This window comes from Cotesia typhae, unplaced genomic scaffold (assembly GCF_013202065.1).
Source record: "Cotesia typhae breed Kobodo isofemale line unplaced genomic scaffold, CoteBio_Ctyphae scaffold_13, whole genome shotgun sequence".
In the NCBI taxonomy this organism is placed as follows: domain Eukaryota; kingdom Metazoa; phylum Arthropoda; class Insecta; order Hymenoptera; family Braconidae; genus Cotesia; species Cotesia typhae.
The window spans coordinates 2192606-2215758 of NW_027423774.1; the positions used below are offsets into that span (position 1 = coordinate 2192606).

Genomic DNA, 23153 nt, shown 5'->3' on the forward strand with positions numbered 1-23153 from the left:
TTTTAAATTTTATTTGACAAAAAAATGATTTTTAATTTATTAAAATTTCTACAAGTCCATTTTTTTAATAATTTTTTTTTTTGCTATAATTTATTTGTTAAAATAAATATTATTTTATTCTTATAAGGAAGATGAGATTAAAAAGTGTCAGAAAAGATATTCATTTTCTTCTTGAAGTGGAAATAATTTTATATTGAAGTCTCACTCAGTCATTTTATATTAATTCTTTCAAATTACTTTCACAAAGCCGATTTACTTTATACAAATTAATTTTCCATCGTAATGAATTTTTTTAATTTGTTTCATTTAATAATAAATCTCATCTAATTGAAGTAACGATTGTATTAATTTATATAATTGAATTTAATAATCGGAATTGAAATAAAAACAACAAAAGTTTTTAATATAACTCTTTATTTGTTATTAAATTAAAAAAACTTCAATCACTATGTATAAGATTATTTAATTAATTAATTATATATAGTAATGATTAATCATTTTTAGCGATTATTGATCCTTAATTAAAGTAATAAAATCAAATTGTTGGGTTTTATTCTAAGCAAAGTGTGTATGTGCGTATTGTAAATAGTCTAGGTTGTTAATTTTTATCAAAAACAAGTACTTTAATAAATTATAAAAACAAACGCTTGTAATTAATAATATAAAATAAGAATTAATTATTGATATAATTTGTAATATTTGTTTTTATGTTACTTTTATCTTGATAATTTCAAGACTCATCAATATAGGTTGTATAACTTCAAGCGAACCTTTGAAGTAAGTCGATTATTTCTCAAAGGAGTTGAAGATCACTTAATAATTTTATTCGTAACCAGTCAATCGAATTTAACAATTATTATTTATAAAGAAATTTTTTTTCTCAAGTAAATTGAAGAAATTTATTAAAATACTGATTATAGCTAATATTAAAAGTAATTATTTATAAAATTTTAATTTATTAAAAATATTTAATTAATACTACACAGAAAAAAATTTTTTGTTACTTTCAAAATCATATTAAAATCTCGATTTTACGGTTTTAAATAGTATTTATTATCCTTTAATTATTATTCAATGTAATTCATTTTTTTCTATGTAAAAATATAATTTCTTAAAACTTTACGAGCCAGTTTTTCAACCCAGAATAAAATTTTATTTCGAATTGAAAAATTGACTTCAAATTTTTAAAATAAACTTCAACTCTTTTATAAAATAGAGCAGTGTCGATAAAGTATTTTATTTATCTTGTGTTTCCAGAAGTGTAAATAATTTTTGTAAGGAATAACTTGAAAAAAAAAAAAAAAAAAAAGTATTTCAAAAATTTCTTGTTCATAAAATAAACAATAATATAATTTCTGCTCAATAAAAGTCAGTCTAAATTTCAAACAATTAATATCAATATTATTAAAAATATCTTAATAAAAATATCCATTAAAAAAACAACAGATAAACATTAAGTATTAAACCATTGACTAGTTGAAATCCTCCATAAAAATGAATAGCTTATCCACTGAAGAAAAAAAAAAAAAAAAAAAAAAAAAAAAAAAAAAAAAAAAAAAAATATCTTAAATAATCTAAAAGTTATAATTAAATTCACGGAGTAGCAGCCGGGTCTTGGTCTGTTTTTTTGGAGGATTTAGCAGTCGCAGGCTTAACTTTTCGCTTGGGTGGTACGGGAGTTTGGGAACTGGCCGGTGGTGGCGTATCAGGAACCGACGCTTCGGCATCTAAATTTTGAACTTTAGTAGTCTTCTTAATGACCTTAACAACCTTCTTTGGTTTTTCCCCAGAAGTGCTGCTTTCACCTGTATCGTCTGCATCTTTGACCTTTTTAACCACTTTTTTGACAACTTTCTTAGTAGTCTTCTTCGCCTCCCCCGCTTCGCTTTCCTCCGACTTTTCTTCCGAACTCTTTTTTACAATTTTCTTGACGACTTTCTTCTCGGGTTTTTCCTTTTCGGGCTTAACTGATTCCGGCAAACAAGCCGCAACATCAAGAGGTGGGCTTGTCGGTGGGGTTGCTTCAATAATCGTCGGAGTACCCGGAATTACCAATTCTTTCGGTAAAGGTCTCTCTTGTTCTTTAGCCGCTGGTTCTTCAGGCACACTGGCGCTAGTTTGAGGATCTTCTGGAGGTTTGGTTTCAATAACTGTTTCAGCTGCTTCTACTTTAGGTTCTGGAGTAACTTCTTCTGTAGTTTTAGGCACTTGTTCAGGTACAACGTTTTCAGCTAAAGATACTTTTGAGCTTTCTGATTCTACAGCTTCAGTCTTTTCGGAGCTCGAAGTTCCAACAAAACTTCTACTACAAGTTTCAGTTGATTTTTTGCTTTCAGTTTCAGCGATAGGTGCTTGTCTTCTTACAGGAGCAGGTTCTGGTGCAGAAATTGACGGTATTGCTCTTGGAGGCGTGTTTATAAAGTGCAAATCAATGTCCAGGCCGTTTCCATTGGGCTGCATCAACGGCGAAGCTTCTACAGAAGGTGATTGGGCAGGTGGGGGTGGTTCCAGGGGTGTTTCAACGACAGTCGATATCGATTCTTGGATAGGTGCTGAAATCGAGGAGATAGCTTCTTCAGTCACGGGCTTTATGTCTTCGGAAACAGACTCTTTTATGTCGGCCTCCAAAACAGACTCTGCTACTTGGATTGGAACTGGGCTTTCAGCAACTGTTCTAACACTTGTTTCTTTTGATGAAACGTCCAGTTTCAATCCAGGCCTATTTTTTGAATCCTTTGAGGTTGCTGTTAATCCTAGTGCAATTGCGGGGTTTTCTTCTTGTTCTTGTTTAGATGGCTGTCGGGAGGTCTCGCCGGATTCTTTAATGCACAGTTGTGGAGCTCCCGAAGCAATGCCTAAAATAGGTTCGTTTTTATTTGCAGCTTGAGATGTTTCAACAGCTGGAGATGATATTTCTTGGATACTTTTTTCAGATGACTTTTTGCTTTCTTCTGGGCTCTTTTTTAGATGACATTTCGCTGCTACATCTTGGCTAACTTCTTTTGCTGTTAGATTTTAAATATTTAATACTTATTAATCATTATTTCTTAATATTAATAGTAATGATTTTTAATGTTAAGAACTTGTATGATTCATGCTTATCTTTTTAAAATTTTTTTAACATTTTAATACTGACATAATTTAATGACTGCGATATTAATGAAATGGTTGTATTGCTTGAAATTATTTACTTTATTTTTATTACGTAAATGGTTTTAATGAAAATATTGTTTAAAAATAGATTAGGAGTAATTTTTTACTGCAATGAATTCTAAATATATTTTCAAATACCCGCAGAGTAAATTGGGGTACTTGAAAAAAATTCCTCGGCATTTTAAACTCTGGTAATTGGATCTATTTTTAAGTCCCAAGTATATACTTTAAATTGAAATTAATCTTACAAAATTATAAATGGAAATGTTGATTATAAATTTGGATGATTTAATTAATTATGATTGAAGTTAAAAAAGCTGTAAAAGCACACAAACAGCGGGATGCATGATACTGTTTTTGACAAAACAATTTAAATGAGGCGAAAACCATGTAATGTTATGATTATGGCAATGAAACACTATTATGATCACAATTCAATTTATACTGAAAAAAAAATTAACTTAAATCAAGAGAAAAATTCTTGAACCAAGTAAAATTCGTTGTTAAAAACAATGCTATTTTGATTAAAGAAGTCAAATAATTAAAGTTCATCATATAATCATTTTAATTGACTTTTTTAATCACGAATAATTAGTAATAAGCCTTAAAAATATTTACCCCAGTAAAGCAAAACGATAATACAAGATGTAGCAATATTATGGCGCCATAGTCTGTTAGTCGCTCTCCTCCGTTCCTGTTTTCAAACACTCAAACTTTATAAAAAGGTACTCATAATTTTTAAAGTTTACATTTTATCATAAATAAAAATATCGTTGCATATGACTCATGCTTAATAAAAAATAATAAATAAATTCAAACGTCATTAATGCATTTTTCACGTTAAGTTAGCGCTAGCATTTTTAAAAGTTTCGAATATTCCATGTTTGTTGTAATTTTTTTCAATTAATTCTTTTAAAATTAATTATCATAATTTAATAATTAAATAAGTTAATAAATTAATTATCATAATTTACAATAGCGCGTTCTTTTTTTACAGTTATTTTATTTATCAATATTCCTTACTGAGAGCAAAAATTTGTTTTGAAAAAAATGAGCAATATTGTAACAAAAAATTAATTTGTTTAAAATTTTCAAAAAATTTTTCACAATGAAAATTTCTTTCAGAAGAAATTTTTTCTCTCAGTTCATTAATTATAAATCAATTAATTTTTCAAAAATTGTCACATATTACATACCCGGTTCGTCTTCCGTCGACGGAGTTTTTCCAACAACTGGAGGTTCAGAAGTTTTTTCTTTTACATCAGCAACAATAGTTTCCTAAAATATGACAAAAATTTTAAAAGATTTATAACTTCACGGAAAAATTACATTTTATAATATAACGTAGCGCTTCATATAAAAAAATTGTCAAAGGAAAAATTTTCTTGTTCTAAAGACAAATAAACAGTATTCTTACTTTCAGTGTACTTTTTTGTGTTTCAGGCACAGTAGAAAGTGTTGTGCATATTTTCTTCCAAATATTATCAAAACTGTCTCGACCCATGTAGTCAATTTGTCCTTGTTCCCAGCTTTGTTTCCTCATATGTTCTTCCAACGCAAATTGTTCCGGGCTCCTAGCTTCACCTAAAGTAATTTTAGCCAGCGCTCCAGCAATGCCAGCCTATCAGGCAAAAAAAACTTTATCAATAATCAAAACCACAATTTACTGTCAACTATGATTACAATTTGATCGTTAATCATCAGCCATGTTAATGCGCGTAATATTACATCAATAACTACATTAATATATCATAAATCATGACGATTACTTACACATTTAGATTCTACTTCAACAGTGCAATGTATCTGAGACTCATTTTCATTATTTTTACGTTCTGCATAGGATTCAGGAAGGGGCTTACTGTTCACATGATTTTTATAAGCATGATCGTGATCGTTAAATTTGTTATCTTCAGTCGGTAGGAAAACTAAATTTTCTGTTTTATCTACAACGTTTGACTGATCTTCACGATTAAAATTAAAATTACATTTTTTTTGATCCGGTGAGCTATTATTTGATCTATTTAACGCTAATTGCACTTGTTCGTTATCGTTAATCATCGATAAGTCTGTTTTTTTATCAAAATTGTCAGTATTTAAAATTTCATCGATAATTTTATAACAATCAACATTTTTTATGTCAATCGTGTAATTTTTTTCAATACTCGAATTTTCATTATTACTGTTATTACTATTATAATTATTATTATTAGTATTATTAGAAATTTCTACAGTGTTGCAATACCTATCCATCGAATCTGGAAAATTTGTTCCATTTTCAAGCGGAATGTCCGCCGATTTTTTATCAAATTCACCATGATTTTGCTCACAAACAAAAACAGAGTCATTTGAATTAGTATTAACATTAAAATCGGAAGGATGATTAAGAGAATAATTACTATTACTAGTAATAGTCGGTTCTACATAACTATCCCAGGGATCTTTGAATTCACAAAAGCCCGTTTCAAAAATTTTGTCAACTTCGTCATATGTTGAGTCTGTCGAAGTGTGACACTCATGGTAAATTGATGCTGAAGATATGGTATTTCTAGATGGTGGAGAAATGGGAACATATAAATTGTGCTCACGTCGTGCCAAAGTGCTGGTGATCTATAAGCCAAGCGTAGGTCATGCCAAAAACAGAAAAATGCATACTACAATTTTATTGTTAATTTATTATTTATTACAATTAGTTATAAATTAATTGATTTTTTTTTATTAGAATATTAAATTTATTACAAATTTTTGCATGCCGTAAACACTTTTGTAATTTTTTTTTTTTTATTAAACGTTCTTAATTTTTTCGATTCAAAAAATTTTTTTAAACATTATAAAAATATTGAATTTTATTTTTACATTTTAAGACATGCAAAAAGTTGAATCATAAAATCATACTTAAAAACAAAATAAAAAATTGAGAAATTTCGGTACAGAAACATTAAAATATTTTTAGAATATTGCGAGGCGATCTTGCCAATTTCTCACACCTCGAAGAGTAATTCAATATTATATTTAAAATTTCTTATAAACCGATATTTTATTATTACGCAATATTGTATATTACATAAATAACATAAAAATATCTTACCTCGCTAAGATGCGGATCCCTGTATTCATTGCTTAGCTTGCGGAATCAGTAAAAGGTAATAAGCATTACAATAATCACACAAAAATAATAGTCATAAGTCATTTTAAAACAACATATATTAATAATTATTATTATATTGGTCTATTATTGGTTTAGTAAAAAAAAAAAACTTTAATATATTAATTTCACACTTCAAAAATATCTATTAGTGATTTAAAATCATTTTGATTACATTCAATTTGGCATAGTTTCAATTTTCAATTATAGTTTTTTGGTTTTAGTAGAAAGTACCTACCATGACTGGTGACAATTGTGGATGTACATCTTCGCAAAAGATGTTCCACCAGAGCTGAAGAAGAGACTGGAGATGTTGGAAATCCGAAGCTGGGTGGACTAGTGATGTTTGAGTATCAAAATATTGCAGCCACGGTTTGGTACTACCGATGAAATGAATTATTCTTACGTCTGATCCAAATCTGCAGAAAAAAAATCAAAAATCATAATATTTAAAATTTTACGCACAATTTTTAAACTTTACTACTATTTAATTCTAATTCAATTTAATCAAATTTCAATTAAAAATTTTATTCAACAGATAGCGCAGTATTTTTTTTCCAAAAAGTATTTTTTTTTCTAAAATTTTTTTTTCCAATTTTTTGCATATTTTTTTTGCGAAATAAAATATATGCTACCGATTATTCGAAAATTTTGAATAGTTAGTATAATCCAGATTACAATGAGTACAATCCAGATATCACCCAGTATAATCTGGATTATACTAGCTACTATCTGAATTTTTTTTTTCACCACAGATATCACTGAGTATAATCTGGGATGATATCCAGTGTCATCTTGTTCTTTCCGTGCAGCTTTAAATTTCTTTCTCAGACGAAGAATTTAAAATAAAAAACGCTCTTCCATGTAGTATATTTTTTAATTATAAAACAAATGTAGGACTAAAATAAACCCGACCAACGGAGAATCAAAATAGTAATAAATATCGAAAATTTGAACCTATTAGTTTTAAATTAAAAATTGTTTTATGTTTGATTTTCCTGACAGAAAAAAAATTATTATTAACAATTATAAAATAAAAATCTTACTGTTTGTATGCCGGCAGATAAGAGTAAGAAGCAGTAGAGCACATGTTGTAGATAAAAGGTAAGTGTTTAGAAATATCTTTATGTGCCCAGTCGCTGAAGTAAAGATTTAACAGACCCTGATCGCCGCCATCAAATGAACCTTTTGAAGTCGCAAAAGCTGTTAATGATGCGAATGTTTGTTGCGAAGGTTTGAACACAAAAACACCGGAGTTGAAACAATCAGGCCAGCCCACATCTGGAGCTGCTGATAATTCTTCGCGCTCGAAAAGCTCATCACAGTTACGAATCACCTAAAATATTATGTTATATATGAATTTTATAACATATATATATATTTTTTTTTGGTGAAATGCAATGTAATATTTAACTTACAAGTGTATCAGCATCAATAAAGACACATTTTTCGTACTGTGTCAATCTCCAACAGTGTAACTTAGTAAATGTTATTCCCAATTCCGGTCTCGCTAAAAGTGCCAAGTTTGCTTCGTCTTGAGAATCAAGAACATTTACTTCCTTTACTAATGAAAAAACTGCCGTCAATTTTTCCCTTTGAACAACAAATTAATCTTTTAATTAATTTATAGTTCAATTTGTGCATTAAATTCATGTTAATAAAAAATTTTTAATATCTAGAGAGCCTCAAAATTGACTTGCTTTAATAAACATCAACAAGAATTTATTATTAAAAAATTGCGTGGGTTTTTCATCATGATTGACGTCATTACATGCAATAGATCATGTCTAAATCTTGATGATTTGAAAAATTTTTTGTAATTTCTTTTTTTTAACTTTAAATATATTTTTCATCGTGAATTTTTAATTATTTAATTCCATGAAATAATTATTTTTAATTAATTAGTTAAATATTTTTTAAAAATAAATATTTCTAGATAATATTTATTTTTTTAAAGTAGGTCTTGCACTAAATTTTTAAAGCTTTAAAATCTAGTAAATAAATACTAAAAACTTTATTTTTAGATTAAATGCTATAGTTTAAATTTTGTTGAATATATGCTTTGTTATATATTTATAAAATAGTATAATATATATTTTAGTTCTAATTTCTGGTCAAAATATAATTTAATAATAATAATAATTTTTTACAAATATATTAATAATTTTGCTGGGGCCAAAATCAACTGATCAAAAAAAATTAATTTGTAATGCCTCATTTTTTATGTTTAGTTCACAAAAATTAACTAATTTTTGGAATAAGGAGTTTTCTCGTTAAGAAATTCAAAAAAATAATTGTTGTTTTTTTTTTATCGCAGCCTTAAGTATAAATATTTCTTTATTGGTAGTTATATAAAATTAAGATAATTAAAAAAATAAATAATCATCAAATAAAACTGAAGTTTTAATAGTTTCAAGTTTAAGTTGAAGTTTGAGGTCAAAAAGTTGGCATCAGTAGATTTAGCGCGAATCAATTCGACCATTAACTTTAAACTTGATATTGAACTTAATTAAATGAAGTGTAATTTAATTTTTTAGCATGATCATTTATGGCCGGTTGTGTAACAAATTACCTCATAGCAGCTGTGACACCTGGAGTGATAAGAACAGCGAGATCATGTTTAGTTCTGACTCGTCTCAATGAGTGGGCTAGAACGAGAGCTCCAAGGGAATACGAATCATTGGTAACGAGTGTTACCCATGCGAACCCTGAAAAATAAATCAATAAATTACAGTATCAAAAATAACGATAATGATAAATATTATTGAATGGAATATTATTTTTTGTTGGGTGTCAATGCCCATCAAATGAACTTTAGTTCCGCGTTTATTTTAAGCAAATATTATAATTTGCGATAAAAGAGTTCAGTGTCTTATCAAATAGTTGTGTAATTACCGATTGAAATTTATCATCCCGTATTCTGGATGATACTTTACCATCCTATAAATTAAAATGATTTAGATAATATATTTGCTACTAGAAACTTTTTAATTTATTTCTTATTTTATCAGCACAATTTTTCAAGATACTTTCAGTTTATTATTGCTTTTATGTTTTAAGCTTTGATGAAATCAATGCAAAAGTAATAAGCCAGGAATGCCTTGAGCTACCAGAAAGAAAGATTCTAATGAAGAATATAATTGGCGTAATGCCAAGTCTTGATATATATTTAGGTGTCTTCGAGTTTAATTTGCGTCTTATGTGCATTGTTACTTTTTAAATACTATGATTATGAAATTAGTCGTTCCGGCATTGTAATTTTTCTAAAATAAGTCGTAAATTTAAAGTACAAAATTACAAAGGCTTTAAAAAGTTTTTAATTGAACTAAGTATTCATTTTTTATAAATAAAAAATTTTACGTTCAATTTTTATCCAAAATTTTTGTAAATAGCGATAATTTTAATTTAAAAATTTAATAAACATATTTAATTATGTTTTAAAAATAATTTGAAAATTCATTATTTACTATTATATAAATCAAAAACTAAAGTTTGAATATTCGAATAATATTTTGTATAGATAAGAATTTAATCAATCGTACGAGGCATGATATTCAAGTTTATCTTAGTAAATAAGTATTGATTCTTTTTTTTTCTATTGTACGCAGTTGGTATTCGAACGTAATTTTACTAGTGTGAATCATTTTAAAAATAAATATAAATGATCAGAATGTATAGATACAAAATTTGTGGGCATCTAACAAACAAGATTTGGCACCTTGCACAATTGCGTTTGTTAACACGTGTCAAATTATTTTGCAATTCAATAGTAAATTGGATGTGTCTGGTTTTAAAATTATTTTGCAGCATTGATATTAAAAATATTTTAGCGGAAGTAGAAAATAAAAAAAACCTATTTTAAAATTTTAGAAAAAAAATTGATAATACCTAAAAATTTTTTACTAATCATTTTTATAATTTAATAATTTTTTACAAAATTATTTTCTTTTTTATTACTAAAATTAAAAAAATTTTTCTTAACTTTTACAATTTGTTTTACTTACATTAATATAAATTAAGGGAGACGTTGAACTCGAAACAATAAGTTTCCAACGGATGACACCGGTGGTATTCCAATTTTATAAAACATTTTTTTTTTTTCTATTTTTAAGCTTGACGTTTTAATAGGTTCTAAAGCATGACTGTTATACTGTTAGTAATGTTAATGATTATTTTGATACTTAGAGGTTTTTATTTCTGCAATAAATTATCTCAGAAGCTCTTAAATAAAACATTAAATAAAAATATTTTTTTTTTTTTTTTTTTCAAGTGCAATGAAATTTTATTTGCAAAGCGTAAATTTTGAGACAGATGTTAATAAAAAAATTTATCTTATTTTTATTCAATTTAATAGCATATTATGTTGATATTGCGGTTTAGTTACATGCCCAATAATTGTAAAAATTAATTAGATAAACTCTGCCGATTAGATACATTGCGGGTGTTTTTCGAATTTGTTACAAAAGTTTTAAGCGACTGGCAGTGGCTGACTAACTGTAATTTTCAAATTAGTGTCTTAATTTACCTGCTAAATTTTTAATTTCTTTGCAAGCCATGCAGAAAGCTATGAGAGTTTTTTTTTTTTTTTTTTTTTTTTTTTTGTAAGAGGGGTAAAAAATCTTCAGTAAGACACCAACTGGATGAAATATGAAGACATAGCTGTTGGTAGTGTGGGATTTTTACCCACTAAAAACATCCCCTCTCATCTGCGGCACCGTTTAATTACGGTGCAAATGTTAGAATTTTATTCTATTGTAACTTCATATCACCCCGTGGCTGTATCTAATACGGTAGATAAAATTACTATTTACTTTAACCATTATATTTTTAATTAAAGAAAAAAAAAATTTTTTTTCTCTTTAAAAATATTTTTATTGAAAATTAAAAATATTCATATTGGAACAAAAAAATTTTTTGAATTTTTAATAAATCTCGTAAAGAAAAATTTGGTGAAATCAAAATTATAAAAAATTTTAAGGATGGAATAAATCAGCGATTAGCTTTTAAAAAACTAATATTAGACCAAGACTCAAGTGTATAAACCCAATTGAATTAGCCTGCGATGATGAGATGTGAGTGACGAAAGAGGAAACCCAGTATATGGCCAGACTTAACTGAAGATCTGGATTTAAATGTAATCATGTTTCATTGAAGAGAAAAGAGAACAACAAAAACTAACTAAACTCAGCTCTTGCCTATCCGGGTGGACAGTACCAGTAACTCGTTGCCATCTACAGTACATATTGAATTACATATAAAAAAAAAAAAAATATATATATATATGTCTTATGTTTGTATAGACGTAGAGAAACTGTAACTGAGCATTAAAAAGATAGCTTAGTTGTCTCTAAAACCTTGATAAGTTCTGATTAAAGAGGTCAAATTGATTATCGTACATCCTATATTCCTATAAATTATATTGATACCTTGTGATGTATCGATAAATTAAACAGATTTTTTTTTTTTCGATTTGAATTATAAAAAAATATTTTTTTATACTTTTACTTCGGTCTTGAAATCATTTGTGTGTCCAGTAGCTGAATATAAAATATCATATAAAATACAAAGTACTTTACAGTGGAAACTTGAGATTCAGTAAAGTCGCGACGAAGACGCTAGAGCGTCGCTTCCATGCGCTTATATTTACGCACAAGACGCACATTCTCACTCTAATTTTTTTTATTTTTATTTTTTTATTCACCACTATTCTGGTGGCTCATAATAGAACGCCATTTTCAACGAATCCCATTTTTATTATGATTATGATCATATACACTGAGAAAAAAAATACTTTTACTCAATTAACGATCAAATATTCATATTTTTTATAAAAGTATTTTTTTTCTCAGTGTACATTTTAGAGTGCGGCTTAACATTTTATTTAAAGACAAGTAGTCTCCAAAAAGACAACAGAGAATTTTTTGGAGCAATATATTTTTTTTTAAATTAAAATTGTGGATAAAATTTTTATGATACTGAAATATTGTATGAATTTTTCTATAAAAAATTATCGTACTAATTTTAGTGTATCATCTTTTTGCAGATAGAATTTTTTTTCTTAAATTCAGATTTTGAATATAAATTTTCTTGTAAAATTAACATAAATTAGGTTTAAAAAGGACATATTCGTAAGTAAAACAAAATAATGTGAGATCCCAGAGTTGGGAGACATCACTTATTTTTTCAGATACAAAATGTGAACGATAAAATAGTGCTAGTCCATATTTTGAATTTATGCATACCTGCTAGCTTGGCCCGACGTCAAAGATAGGAAAAATATTATTTATCTTCCTCAAATTTTCATGACTGACTTTTATTTAAATGATACAAAATATTGTTATAATTTATTTTTTGCTCATACTGATCAATAAATATTTCAACCAAAAGTTTCGATATAAAATTTATCAGTATCACAATATGAGGTGTCAGACACAGCAGACAATTTAAAGAATACAAATATTACGGATTATAATTTAAATAATCTATAATACGAAATAATGCCACCTTTCATCAAATAATATTCAGCAGTAACAATAATAAAAAAAGATATATATTTATTATGTTTGCTCCTAAAATCAGTAAAAAAAAATCCCTAACGAGAGTTATAAAAGGATGAAATGTGTGTCTAAAATAGTAAGATATAAATCTGAAGCGTCGGGAGACTGAGAGAGCTTTACGAAGTTTAGAATTATCTTCAACCGCCTCTAAAATATCTTTTAAAGGTACAATTATAATTATAATTTTTTTGTAGCCAACAGATTTTTAAGTCTGAGTGATGAAAGAGTAACTTTACTCAATTAAATTGTTAATTGAATAATTTTGGTTCGATATTCAATTGATAAGTGATAAGAACAATTTGAATGGTAATTTTTCAAAGAAGGGTTAATAGCGCAAGCGCCGTAACATTTTTATTGGTGAGCGGGAAATAAGGCGAGGATGCTGAAAATTGATTTACGATTTATAATACTGACGGAGTTTGCAGGTTTATTAAAAAAAATTCTCCAATTGGTATAAATTAAATATTAATAAATGTTGCAAGGTTTTTACTGAAATTTAAAATTGCTTGTTGGTGAAAAATTCAAGTGCTGTAATATAAAAAATCCCTTAAAATCAATGATTAATTTAAAAATAAATAACTTTGTATTTGAAGGTCATTTTATCAAGACCGGTTGCGGGCGACGTTTGCGCACTATATATCATAAGAAGAAGAAGAAGAAGTTACTCTTAAAAGATTCCGAATAAATATTATTTTCATTATCATCCATAATTCTTAATTATAATATGTATATCAGGAATGTGGACTAGATAGGATCATATCTAGTCCACATTCCTGATATACATATTATAATTCTGAATAAAATTTGTAAAAATATATAAGATGATATTTAATTTTTAAATAAATAAAATTTCAGGTCTTACCTCCCATATTTAAGATATTTAGTGCGCGGTGCGGCGTATAAACAATTCACTGGGCACAAATAATATTTCGAGTTATTAAATTAAAATAAGCTAAATGGTAATAAACGTACGTCTTGTTTCGTTGACGATACACGAGTGGCGACTGGGCGAAACATTTAATGCGTCCTCGCATCTTCTTCGACATGTATTTTTGGGGAATATAAGTCAGCTTGTAGGTTTATCGGTAAGTCGGTAATCTAGAATTTAACGTCAGCTTAATTCGATTTGCGATCTTATCGGTACTCCGTCAAATAGAACGTTGATTTAACTTCTGAAAATATATTTAAACAATTTTACAAGTAAAAAAATGCTTAACGACGTAGTTTTATGCTAAAAAAAAATTCTTTCAAAATTGAACTCCATAATTTTAGTTTTAACTAACTTAAAAAGAAAATTAAAATAAAAAAACAAAAATTACCTTGAAGAGCTTACACTGCACTAAATTATGTTAACTATTTTAGTGTATTATATAAAATTAAATTTTTAAATCTCTTGAATATTTTATTTTTGAATTTATAGCAATATATACATTAATCTTATTTATTATTTAATAGCATCTATCATCTTCATTGAAATTAATCTCAGGAGTTCCCTGATCTATTATTGTAAAAACGAGGATCGAATATTCATTTTAAAATATGAACTATAAAAGCATCTTATATTTTTAAAAATTATTCTTCGTTGCTATTAAAAAAACTGATAAAAATATTGACGTCAAGATTTCTTTCTGCAATTTTTTATTAATAGCCACGATTACTTACAAAAAGATCAAAGTGTCGAAATTGGATTTTTTAATAGCTTCAGAATTACATCAACTGTTTTCGTATTGCAGACGGCTGTATAATTCAGTGTCGCTTAATTATAGCTAATAAAAATTAAAAATCAAAATTAAATTGGTCTTTTGTAAATCTACTAATAAATAAGTAAACAAAGAATACTTTAAGTTGACGAAACTACGAATAAAAGCTCTATCATCTGTTCGAGATTAGAGTTCAATTTTTGAATTATTTATTTCATACGAATGTTAGTAAAAGAACTTATCAATTTTTTAAAAATTAAATGAGCGTTGTAAGGCGTGTATTTTTGGATTTTTCAAACTTTTAAAACTATTTCAAAGAAAATTCAATAATTTATTATACATAAATAACTTTTAATAAAAAAAAATAAATTTATCAAAATAACGTAAGCTTGATGGAATTTAAACGACTTTATTTTTGCAATTTTAAAAACATTTAATTTGTCCATAAAAATAAATATTTCTTGCAGCGACGATGAAGCAAATGTTTTTTCCCAATCCATAAAAAAATATTATCGGCTTTTAATGATCGATTTTAGTTCTTATTATAAACAAAGAATATACAAAAAATATACAAAGAATTATTTTTAATAAATTAGTTGAATAGCTATTAAAGAAAATAACAATTTTTTATTTTATTTTATTTTATCTGATGACTTTGACGTAACTTTGAAATAGAATCATTATTATTGAAGTAAACTTCATCGTAGTTAATAGGCATCGCACTTCATTATGAAGTAGGTCATATCCGGTGTTAATAGCATCTATTAATTAGACGTCAACAAAGTACTTGCGGCGTGATACGTTGAGCTGTTCCGGGGATCCATTCATTAATAGATTACACCGGAACAATTTTTCATTTATAGATATCTGTCATCAGTAGTAACATAACTTTAAAAAAAATGTAAGTACATAAATCTGTTAATTTGTATATAATATCTGATTTGTGTTGTTAATTTTTTTTCTAAATTTTTTATAATTTTTCATCGTCTCTGAAATATATTATGGTTATTTTTTTTTCAATTTAGCTGATTTTTTATATGTGTAAGTAAATATTAATTAAGAGAAACTTACTTATAATTTACTTGGTACATTTCACTCTTTATTATTGAGAAAAAAATTAGAAAAACGGTTGATCCTGAAGGCCATCCCTGCAACTTCCCACTAATTCCGTAAAGAGGCGCTTAAAATTGCACTAATAATTTTTTTGAGCTCTTCGAGCTCAAAAGTCTGATGGAAGTTTCATAGAACACTATTTTTTTAATTTTCAAACCTCAAGTCTCAAGTTTGAATTGATCTAGCTATAAATTTCAGAGTAATTCCGAAAAACACTTTTTTCGGGTTTCTTTCGTTCGCGATGTCTCTCGAACAAATATCTCTTGAACAAATCAATCGGTACAGCTGTTTAAAAGTAATATTAAGCTGACAAAATCAAAATTTTTTTCATAGTAAGTTTTTTTGATTTGGAAAAAGAAAAAATAATTTTAGACAAGCAATTTGCGAATTTTCACCCAAAATTGATTTTTCTTAACTCGAGAAAAATATTTTTTAACAAGAAAATTACTATGAAAAAAATGTTGATTTTGTCAGCTAAAGAATAAAATTGTTAAAAATTTTCAACAAATTAATTTTTTATTACAGCAATGCCGACTTTTTTTCAATTCGAATTTTTTCTCTCTGAATCGTCTTGTGAAGTTCGTGAATTATCAATTTTTTTAATTAAAAAAAATTAGTGTTACGATAAGATTAAAACAATTTTTAAGTTTTGATTGATTTCACGTAATTAAAAAGTTATAAATATCATTTTTGTCAGGCTGAAAAAACAATCTCATTTTCTCTATAAATCTGAAAAAAAAAAAAAAGTAAAAATATTAACTATAATAAAAATATATTTAATAATAGCAAATTTTTATGCTACACTTTTAATTTTATCAATCGTAATTTTAAGATTGTCTTATAAAATTATTAACGAGCGATACTAATGGACTTAATTTAATAACAGGATGATTTCATATTTGATAACAATTACAACTGTAGGCATGATAGCATTGCAGCTATCACCTATTGAAGCCAACAACGATTGTGCGTTTTCTGAATGTTAATCAAAAAATGATGAGTTAGGTAAAATGAGCACAAGAATTTTTCCTACAATTATGCATTAGCAATAAAATTAATTAATTTCCATCATTATAATTTCAGAACTAACTATACTGAGAAATCTGAACACAAGTGTTAATCCATGTGAAAATTTTTTCCAATTTGCTTGTGGTAACTTTAATAACCCCTCTGCCGATACTCAGAATAATGACCGTAATGACTTTTTCAAACCAATCAGAGACCGAGAAAATAAAATACAACAATTGTTGATGAAATATAATTATTTAGATTCGTTAGAGCCGTTCAATAATTTAAAATAGTTTATCAATTTTTTTTTATATTTTATTTAAATTTTGAATTTAATAATTATTTTTAAAATTTTAAAACAGAAAAATAACTATACTTTATCCAGCATTATTTACTGTCGCGGTATCGTGGTACTCAGTGGGTCATATGTTTCGAATGAGCCCACCTAATGTAATGCCTTATCAGGGATGGTTCCCTTACAATTATACGATACCAAAATATTATTGGCCCACAGCAATATCCCAATTATACGCAATCTGCAGTGCTGCGTCTGTTAATTTAGCATATGACTCAATATTTTGCTCCATGATGTACTATTTGTGCGCGCAGACACACATTCTTAAATATCGATTTTCCAAACTAGTGGAAAACTTGCAGAAAATCAATCTTGAGAACTTATTTTATTATTGAAGAAAGATCCTTATTTTTAATTCTAATACACAGTAAAAAATTTTGCGTTAAAAATTTTTATGTTAAATATTTAACACAAAAATTATTTATTCAATTTTTTAGTCTCGTCAAGTTTGTTAAATCTTTATTCTTAACTGCGATATTCGTACAGTATGCAGCAAGATCACTGTTGATATGCAGTATTGCGTACACATTATCACATACCGAAACTCGGTCGATGAATTTTGCTGGTGATTTCTTTTATCTCACAGCTATGACCATCCAAATATTTGTGCAGTGTATTTCTTCTGATCAAGTTACAGTCGAGGTATTTTATGAAAAAATTTTTTGTTGCACTTGTGAAATGAAAAATTAAAAAAAAAAAGCGCACTATTAGGAGGTAGATTTATAAAATTTACAAATAATCCTTCAAATATCAAGACCTTTTTTGGAAATTTTTATTTGTTCAGAAGAAATTTATAAAAATAAGAATTTATTTTCAGTTCGCTGACATTACCAATGCACTTTACAATACCTCATGGTATAATTTGAGCAACAGTGTAAAAAAATCAATGTCGATTATACTCGCAGAACCTTTAAAGCCTATTCTTATAAACAGCGAATATTTTGTAATACTTTCTTTGGAATCGTTCACAAAAGTAAGGTTTTTAAACGTATTGCGATAGGACTTGAACGTTTTTTTCAATGCAATTTTTTATCAACAGGTCATCAAGCTGTCTTACACTATTTACAACGTACTTGAATAAATTCACACTAATCCTAATAATATAGTTTGCAAAATTGTCAGTTTCACTTAATTACGGTAATAAAGACGTTAAATTTAATCACGCATAAACTTTTTGTAATTTTTTCCAAAAATAAAAAACAAATACATAAAAAGATTGATTTTTTATTTAAAATATTAAAGAAGAAATAATTTGTTCACTTTTTTCGACATTCGAGATAAAAAGGATGAAAAAAATAGTTTTTCTTGCATTGACAATGATATCTTTCACACACTGAATTTTTTATCCCACAGTTTGAATCTTTCAAACAACACGTACCCATGTAATGAAGACAACTTCCATTAACATTAAAGTAATTTGTTGCGCAAGTGCATCGGAAATCTGAATCGCAGGATGAATGTTGAATTCCTCGACAATAATCACTATCAATGCAAGACTCTTCTAAATCTATAATAAAATAATAATGATTATTAATTTGGCTGATTAAAAAAATAATTCAAAACGATTGACAATTTTAATTCTTCATAAAAGGCGGAATTCAAACATATTGAAAAAAATTCAATTTTTTTTTTTTTTTTTTTTTTTTTTTTTCATCGGGGTTAATAAAAATTATAAATGAGCAAAAAAGCTTACATCGATTCAACGAAATGCACTTGTAGTAATCATCAAAAGTGAAGCCATCTCGACATAAGCAACGATTAGAGGAACATTGATAAAAACTGTCACAATCTGAGTCATCGTAGCAACTAGCATTAAAAACTCCCAGGCATTTTCCTTCATTTTCTTTGTACGGAGAAAAACAGGTACAGTTTTTGTTATCCGAGCAGAAAGAGTGTTTTATTTTTCGACAACCTTCGTTATCTTCGCAGTAGTCATCGATTTCTGAAATTAAATAATCGATATGATCAAAATTTTAATTTTCAAAGGTTGTGATAAGTTACTTGAAGCGTATTTAAAACAATTTTCTTTGTTCGTTGATGGGTAGTGGTCAACTGAGCATTGACAAGCATTTGAGCTGCAAATTGAATTTTCTACACCACAATTAGAATCTTCAATGCAATTTTCGTCAATCAGTCCACGGCAATAGTCATTTTCTCCAATGTAATTTGGCAAACAGGTACATTGTTTATTCTCATTGCAATAAGCAAATTTTATGTTACGGCAACTGTCGTCAGTTTCACAGAAATCGGTGAGGTCTGTAATTTTAAAGCAAAATATTGTAATTTGCCTTAAAAAATGTTAACAATTGAAAATAAATTCGTAATTTAATTATTTTAAAGGTATATTGAATTTTTTCAAATTATTTTCAATTTATTCTTAAAAAATTTGTATTTTTTTTTCAAAGTACTTTTAACATAATTTTAAAAAATTATCAAATCAAAAACTGTAAAAACTTACTTTTAGCAAATGAAATACATTTTTGTGAGCTTGGTGAAAAATACAACTCCTCAGAACACTGACATTCATTAAATTTGCATATTGAAAAATTCAACAAGCAATCAGAAGTCTCGGAACATTTAGAACCTACCAATCCACGACATTGTCCATTTATAGCTTCATAATTTGGTAAGCAAGTACATTTATTTTTAAAGCAATGTGTAAACTTGACATTACGACACGCATCGTCAGTTTCGCAAAAATCATTTAATTCTGAAATGAAAATAATTGAAGTTTAATTTCAAATTGAAGAATATAAAAATATCTCAAAGCTTATAAAAATCTTTCAACTTGTATACAATATATTGAAAACTCACGTTTTGCATACTGATAACATTTTTCTTTGGTTTCAGATAAATAAAAGTCAGGGAGACATTGACACGTATTGTCTTTGCATGCAGAATTATTTAATGCACAATCAAGATCTTTGGAACATTCAGCTCCATTTAGGCCACGACAAAGTTCGTTAACTGGAGTATAATTTGGTACGCAGACGCACTTGTTATTTTTTGAGCAAAATGAGTAGTTTAAATAGCGACAACCCACGTCAGAGTCACAGAATTCGTTTATTCCTTGGAATTGAAAAGAAAATAATATTATTAATATTAATAACGAATAAAGTCATAAAAAATAATTGGTAAATATTCACGTTCAGCATATGCATAACATCTTTGTCCGTTTATGGAAAGGTAAAAGTCATCGCGACATTTACAAATGTTCTTGTCGCAAAATGAGTATTCAAAGGCGCAATCTGAATCGTTGGAACAGTTTGCTCCTATGAAACCCTGACAGTGATTGTCTATTATAACATAACTCGTGTTACACACACATCTGTTGTCCTTAGAACAATGGGTATAAGGAATATTGCGGCAAGCGTTGTCATTTTCACAAAAAGCGCCAAATTCTGTAGCACCAAATGAATTATTATTGTATTAGAAAATTTTATGAAGAAAAAGGCAGAGAATTTTATAGATAATTTAGAGTTGAAGCTCACGCTTAGCATATCGATGACAATTGTTCTTAGATTTGGATGTATAGAAGCCAGTACGGCATTGACAAACATTCGAATGACAAACTGAATTAGTTAATGCGCAATCTGAATCGTTAAAACACTTGGAACCTAATAGACCTCGACAATGTTCATTCACTATTGTGTAATTTGGTAAACAAGTGCATTTATTGTTTTCTGAGCAGAAAGTGAATCTAAGATCGCGGCAACTGAAATCCGTATCACAGAAATCGTGCATTTCTACAAAAAGAATATAATGAATTTTGTATGAATGATATTTGGGCATAAATAAGAATAATTTTGTTAATAGGACAAGTTCAATAATGATGTAGTAATGTACCTTTGGTGAATGGATGGCACTTTCCTTCATCGGCAGAAAGATAAAAATTATCGGGACATTGACAAGTGTTTGACTTACAAATAGAATTTTCCGCAGCGCAATCAGAAACTTCAAAGCAATTTGCATGCATGAATCCACGGCAACTATCATCTATTTTAGTATAATTTTGTAGGCACACACATTTTTTATCTATTGAACAATTCGTAAATCGGAGATCACGACAACCAAATTCGGTTTCGCAGAAGTCATTGATTTCTGAAAATCAACGCGATAAATTGGGATGATTTACAAACTTAAGTCTTGATGATAATGTTGTTATACTTACGTTTAGCCAATGGATGACATTGGGTTCTGTCGGTAGAAAGGTAAAACCAACGGAACAACGACAAGTATTGCCTTCACAAACAGAGTTTTTGTTGCGCAGTCTGAATCTTTGAAGCACTTTGCATTTATAACTCCTCGGCAACGATCATCCACTTCAGTGTAGTTTGACAAACAAACGCACTTGTTTTCGAAACAGTCAGTGAATTCAAGTTCTCGACATCCAATATTAGTTTCACAAAAATCACCGATTTCTAAAAATTAATAAAATTTTATTTAAATAATTAATTGATGATATCTTATGACTTTATAATGTAAACAAACTTTGAGCCAATGGATAACATTCTCCTCTGTTCTCAGATTGATAAAAATTATCGAAACATCGGCAAGTATCAGATTCGTCGCAATGTGAATGTTCTACTGCACAATCTGAATTATTCGAGCAATTCGCCTCAATCATTCCGCAACAATAATCATCTACTTCTATGTAGTGATTCAAACAGACACATTTGTTATTTTCCGCGCATTGGCTATACTTGAGATCACGACATCCAGCATTGTCTTCGCAGAAATCATTCAAATCTGAAATATTAAACGAATCATGCTGTCACTTTCCGAATTGACCTAGGATATCGATTGTAGACACGAAAACTTACTTTTAGCGTTTGGATAACATTTTGCTTTATTCGTTGAAAGATAAAAATCAGTAGGACATTGACAGAGGCCTTCATTACAGACAGAATTCTCTACAGCACAGTCCAAATCATTAAAACATTTCGCCTCAATTAATCCACGACAATATCCATCAACGACAGTATAATTTTCCAAACATGCGCATATGTTATTCTCAGAGCAGTATGAGTATTCAAAGTCACGACAACTGAGGTCGGTTTCACAAAAAGTATTGAGTTCTGAAATTTTCCCGAGACACAATCAACCATACTTCATTTTTCTTCCCACCCAAAATTAAATACTCACGTTTTGCGTATAAATAACATTTGTTTCCATCTTCAGATAAGTAATAATTGTTTGGACACTGACAACTGCCTAAGTGGCAAATAGATTTCTCCACTGCACAATCTGAATCTTCCAAACAATTTGCTCTTATCAGTCCCCTGCAGCGTCCATCTATATCTAAATAACCTTCAGCACAAGAACATATTTGACTTTCAGAACAATTCGTAAAGTTCAACTCACGGCAGCCTCCATCGTTTTCACAGAAGTCACTTAATTCTGTCAAGACAAGCCATTAATCATGTAACCTGTGAATTTTGATGTTTTACAATAATTATATACACTTACGTCGAGCGTATGAGTAACATTTTATTCTGTCCGCAGATAAGTATCTATCAATGGGACACTGACAAGTGTTTGACTGATCACAGATCGAATTTTTAGCAGCGCAATCTAAATTTTCATTACATTTTGCTTCGTTGAACCCACGACAGCTTTCATTAATCACAATGTAGGATTCAGAACATATACATTGATAATCTTCAGAGCAGAATGTGAAATTCAAATTCCGACAACCAGCATTCATTTCGCACATGTCACCTAATTCTGCAATTTCAATAAAAGCATGTCAAAGTTAAAGCAATTTGAATGATTTTGGATAAAAAAAAATTTACTTTCAGCATATTTATAACACTTGTCATTGTTTACAGATGGGTAAAAGTTAGTAGAACATTGACATGCTTCTCGGTCGCATATTGAATGTTCTGCTGCACATTCTGAATAATCAGAACATTTTGAGCCAATCAGCCCGAGACAAGAGCCATTTATCTCTGTGTAGTTTATTATACATGAGCATTTTCCTTCAGAACAATGAGAGAAGTTGACGTCATAACAACTCTCATCAGTTTCACAGAAGTCATGAAGGTCTGAAAACATAAGTAGCATTTTTGCATTGTTGAGACATTTTGTTCGCAAAAATGATCATAAAAACACAAAATTTG

General features: G+C 28.1%; 3 protein-coding genes and 1 pseudogene across 6 annotated transcripts; 1 reads left to right on the top strand and 3 right to left on the bottom strand.

The window, feature by feature from the left end:
- Positions 1–392: 392 nt before the first annotated feature.
- Gyg (glycogenin 1) lies at positions 393–13862 on the bottom strand. 4 transcript variants are annotated; one of them, XR_012480588.1, is made up of 11 exons: positions 13718–13862; positions 8871–9006; positions 7717–7891; positions 7345–7634; positions 6537–6717; positions 6242–6277; positions 4927–5763; positions 4571–4774; positions 4350–4431; positions 3772–3847; positions 2865–3005 (listed from the first exon to the last, which is right to left on the bottom strand). XR_012480588.1 is itself a non-coding variant. In XM_074255341.1 (10 exons), exons 2-10 carry the CDS (start codon positions 8873–8875, stop codon positions 1594–1596), a joined length of 3222 nt encoding a protein of 1073 aa, XP_074111442.1. In that variant the 5' UTR covers positions 8876–9006; positions 10303–12071; the 3' UTR covers positions 393–1593. The 4 variants fall into 4 exon arrangements, 3 of the variants coding, with proteins under 3 accessions (XP_074111442.1, XP_074111441.1, XP_074111443.1); XM_074255341.1 differs by lacking the exons at positions 3772–3847; positions 13718–13862 and adding an exon at positions 10303–12071 and having other exon boundaries at positions 393–3005; XM_074255340.1 differs by lacking the exon at positions 3772–3847 and having other exon boundaries at positions 1539–3005.
- Positions 13812–18263, top strand: LOC141535243 (odorant receptor 4-like; annotated as a pseudogene).
- On the bottom strand, positions 18115–21007 carry LOC141535255 (uncharacterized). The gene is made up of 7 exons (XM_074255113.1): positions 20878–21007; positions 19846–20100; positions 19490–19741; positions 19033–19287; positions 18725–18973; positions 18410–18538; positions 18115–18125 (listed from the first exon to the last, which is right to left on the bottom strand). Exons 1-7 carry the CDS (start codon positions 21005–21007, stop codon positions 18115–18117), a joined length of 1281 nt encoding a protein of 426 aa, XP_074111214.1.
- On the bottom strand, positions 19973–23097 carry LOC141535256 (uncharacterized). Its single transcript, XM_074255114.1, has 7 exons — positions 22827–23097; positions 22501–22758; positions 22177–22431; positions 21855–22109; positions 21523–21780; positions 21203–21452; positions 19973–20100 (listed from the first exon to the last, which is right to left on the bottom strand). The coding sequence occupies exons 1-6, from the start codon at positions 23095–23097 to the stop codon at positions 21205–21207; spliced, it is 1545 nt and encodes a 514-aa protein (XP_074111215.1). The 3' UTR covers positions 19973–20100; positions 21203–21204.
- Positions 23098–23153: the final 56 nt, after the last annotated feature.

Excerpts from the sequence above, each read along its gene's own strand:
- LOC141535256 (XM_074255114.1), bottom strand. The coding sequence starts at position 23,097 with ATGCTACTTATGTTTTCAGACCTTCATGACTTCTGTGAAACTGATGAG. Across the intron at positions 22,432-22,500 it reads ATGTTACTCATACGCTCGAC|AATTAAGTGACTTCTGTGAA; the intron begins GTAAGTGTATAT and ends TTGTCTTGACAG. Across the intron at positions 22,110-22,176 it reads ATGTTATTTATACGCAAAAC|AACTCAATACTTTTTGTGAA; the intron begins GTGAGTATTTAA and ends GGAAAATTTCAG.
- Gyg (XM_074255340.1), bottom strand. Across the intron at positions 5,764-6,241 it reads GGGATCCGCATCTTAGCGAG|ATCACCAGCACTTTGGCACG; the intron begins GTAAGATATTTT and ends CTTGGCTTATAG. Across the intron at positions 4,432-4,570 it reads CACAAAAAAGTACACTGAAA|GAAACTATTGTTGCTGATGT; the intron begins GTAAGAATACTG and ends GTCATATTTTAG.
- LOC141535255 (XM_074255113.1), bottom strand. The coding sequence starts at position 21,007 with ATGCATGCAAATTGCTTTGAAGTTTCTGATTGCGCTGCGGAAAATTCT. Across the intron at positions 20,101-20,877 it reads GTGCCATCCATTCACCAAAG|GAATAAACGAATTCTGTGAC; the intron begins GTACATTACTAC and ends TTCAATTCCAAG. Across the intron at positions 19,742-19,845 it reads ATGTTATCAGTATGCAAAAC|AATTAAATGATTTTTGCGAA; the intron begins GTGAGTTTTCAA and ends TTTTCATTTCAG.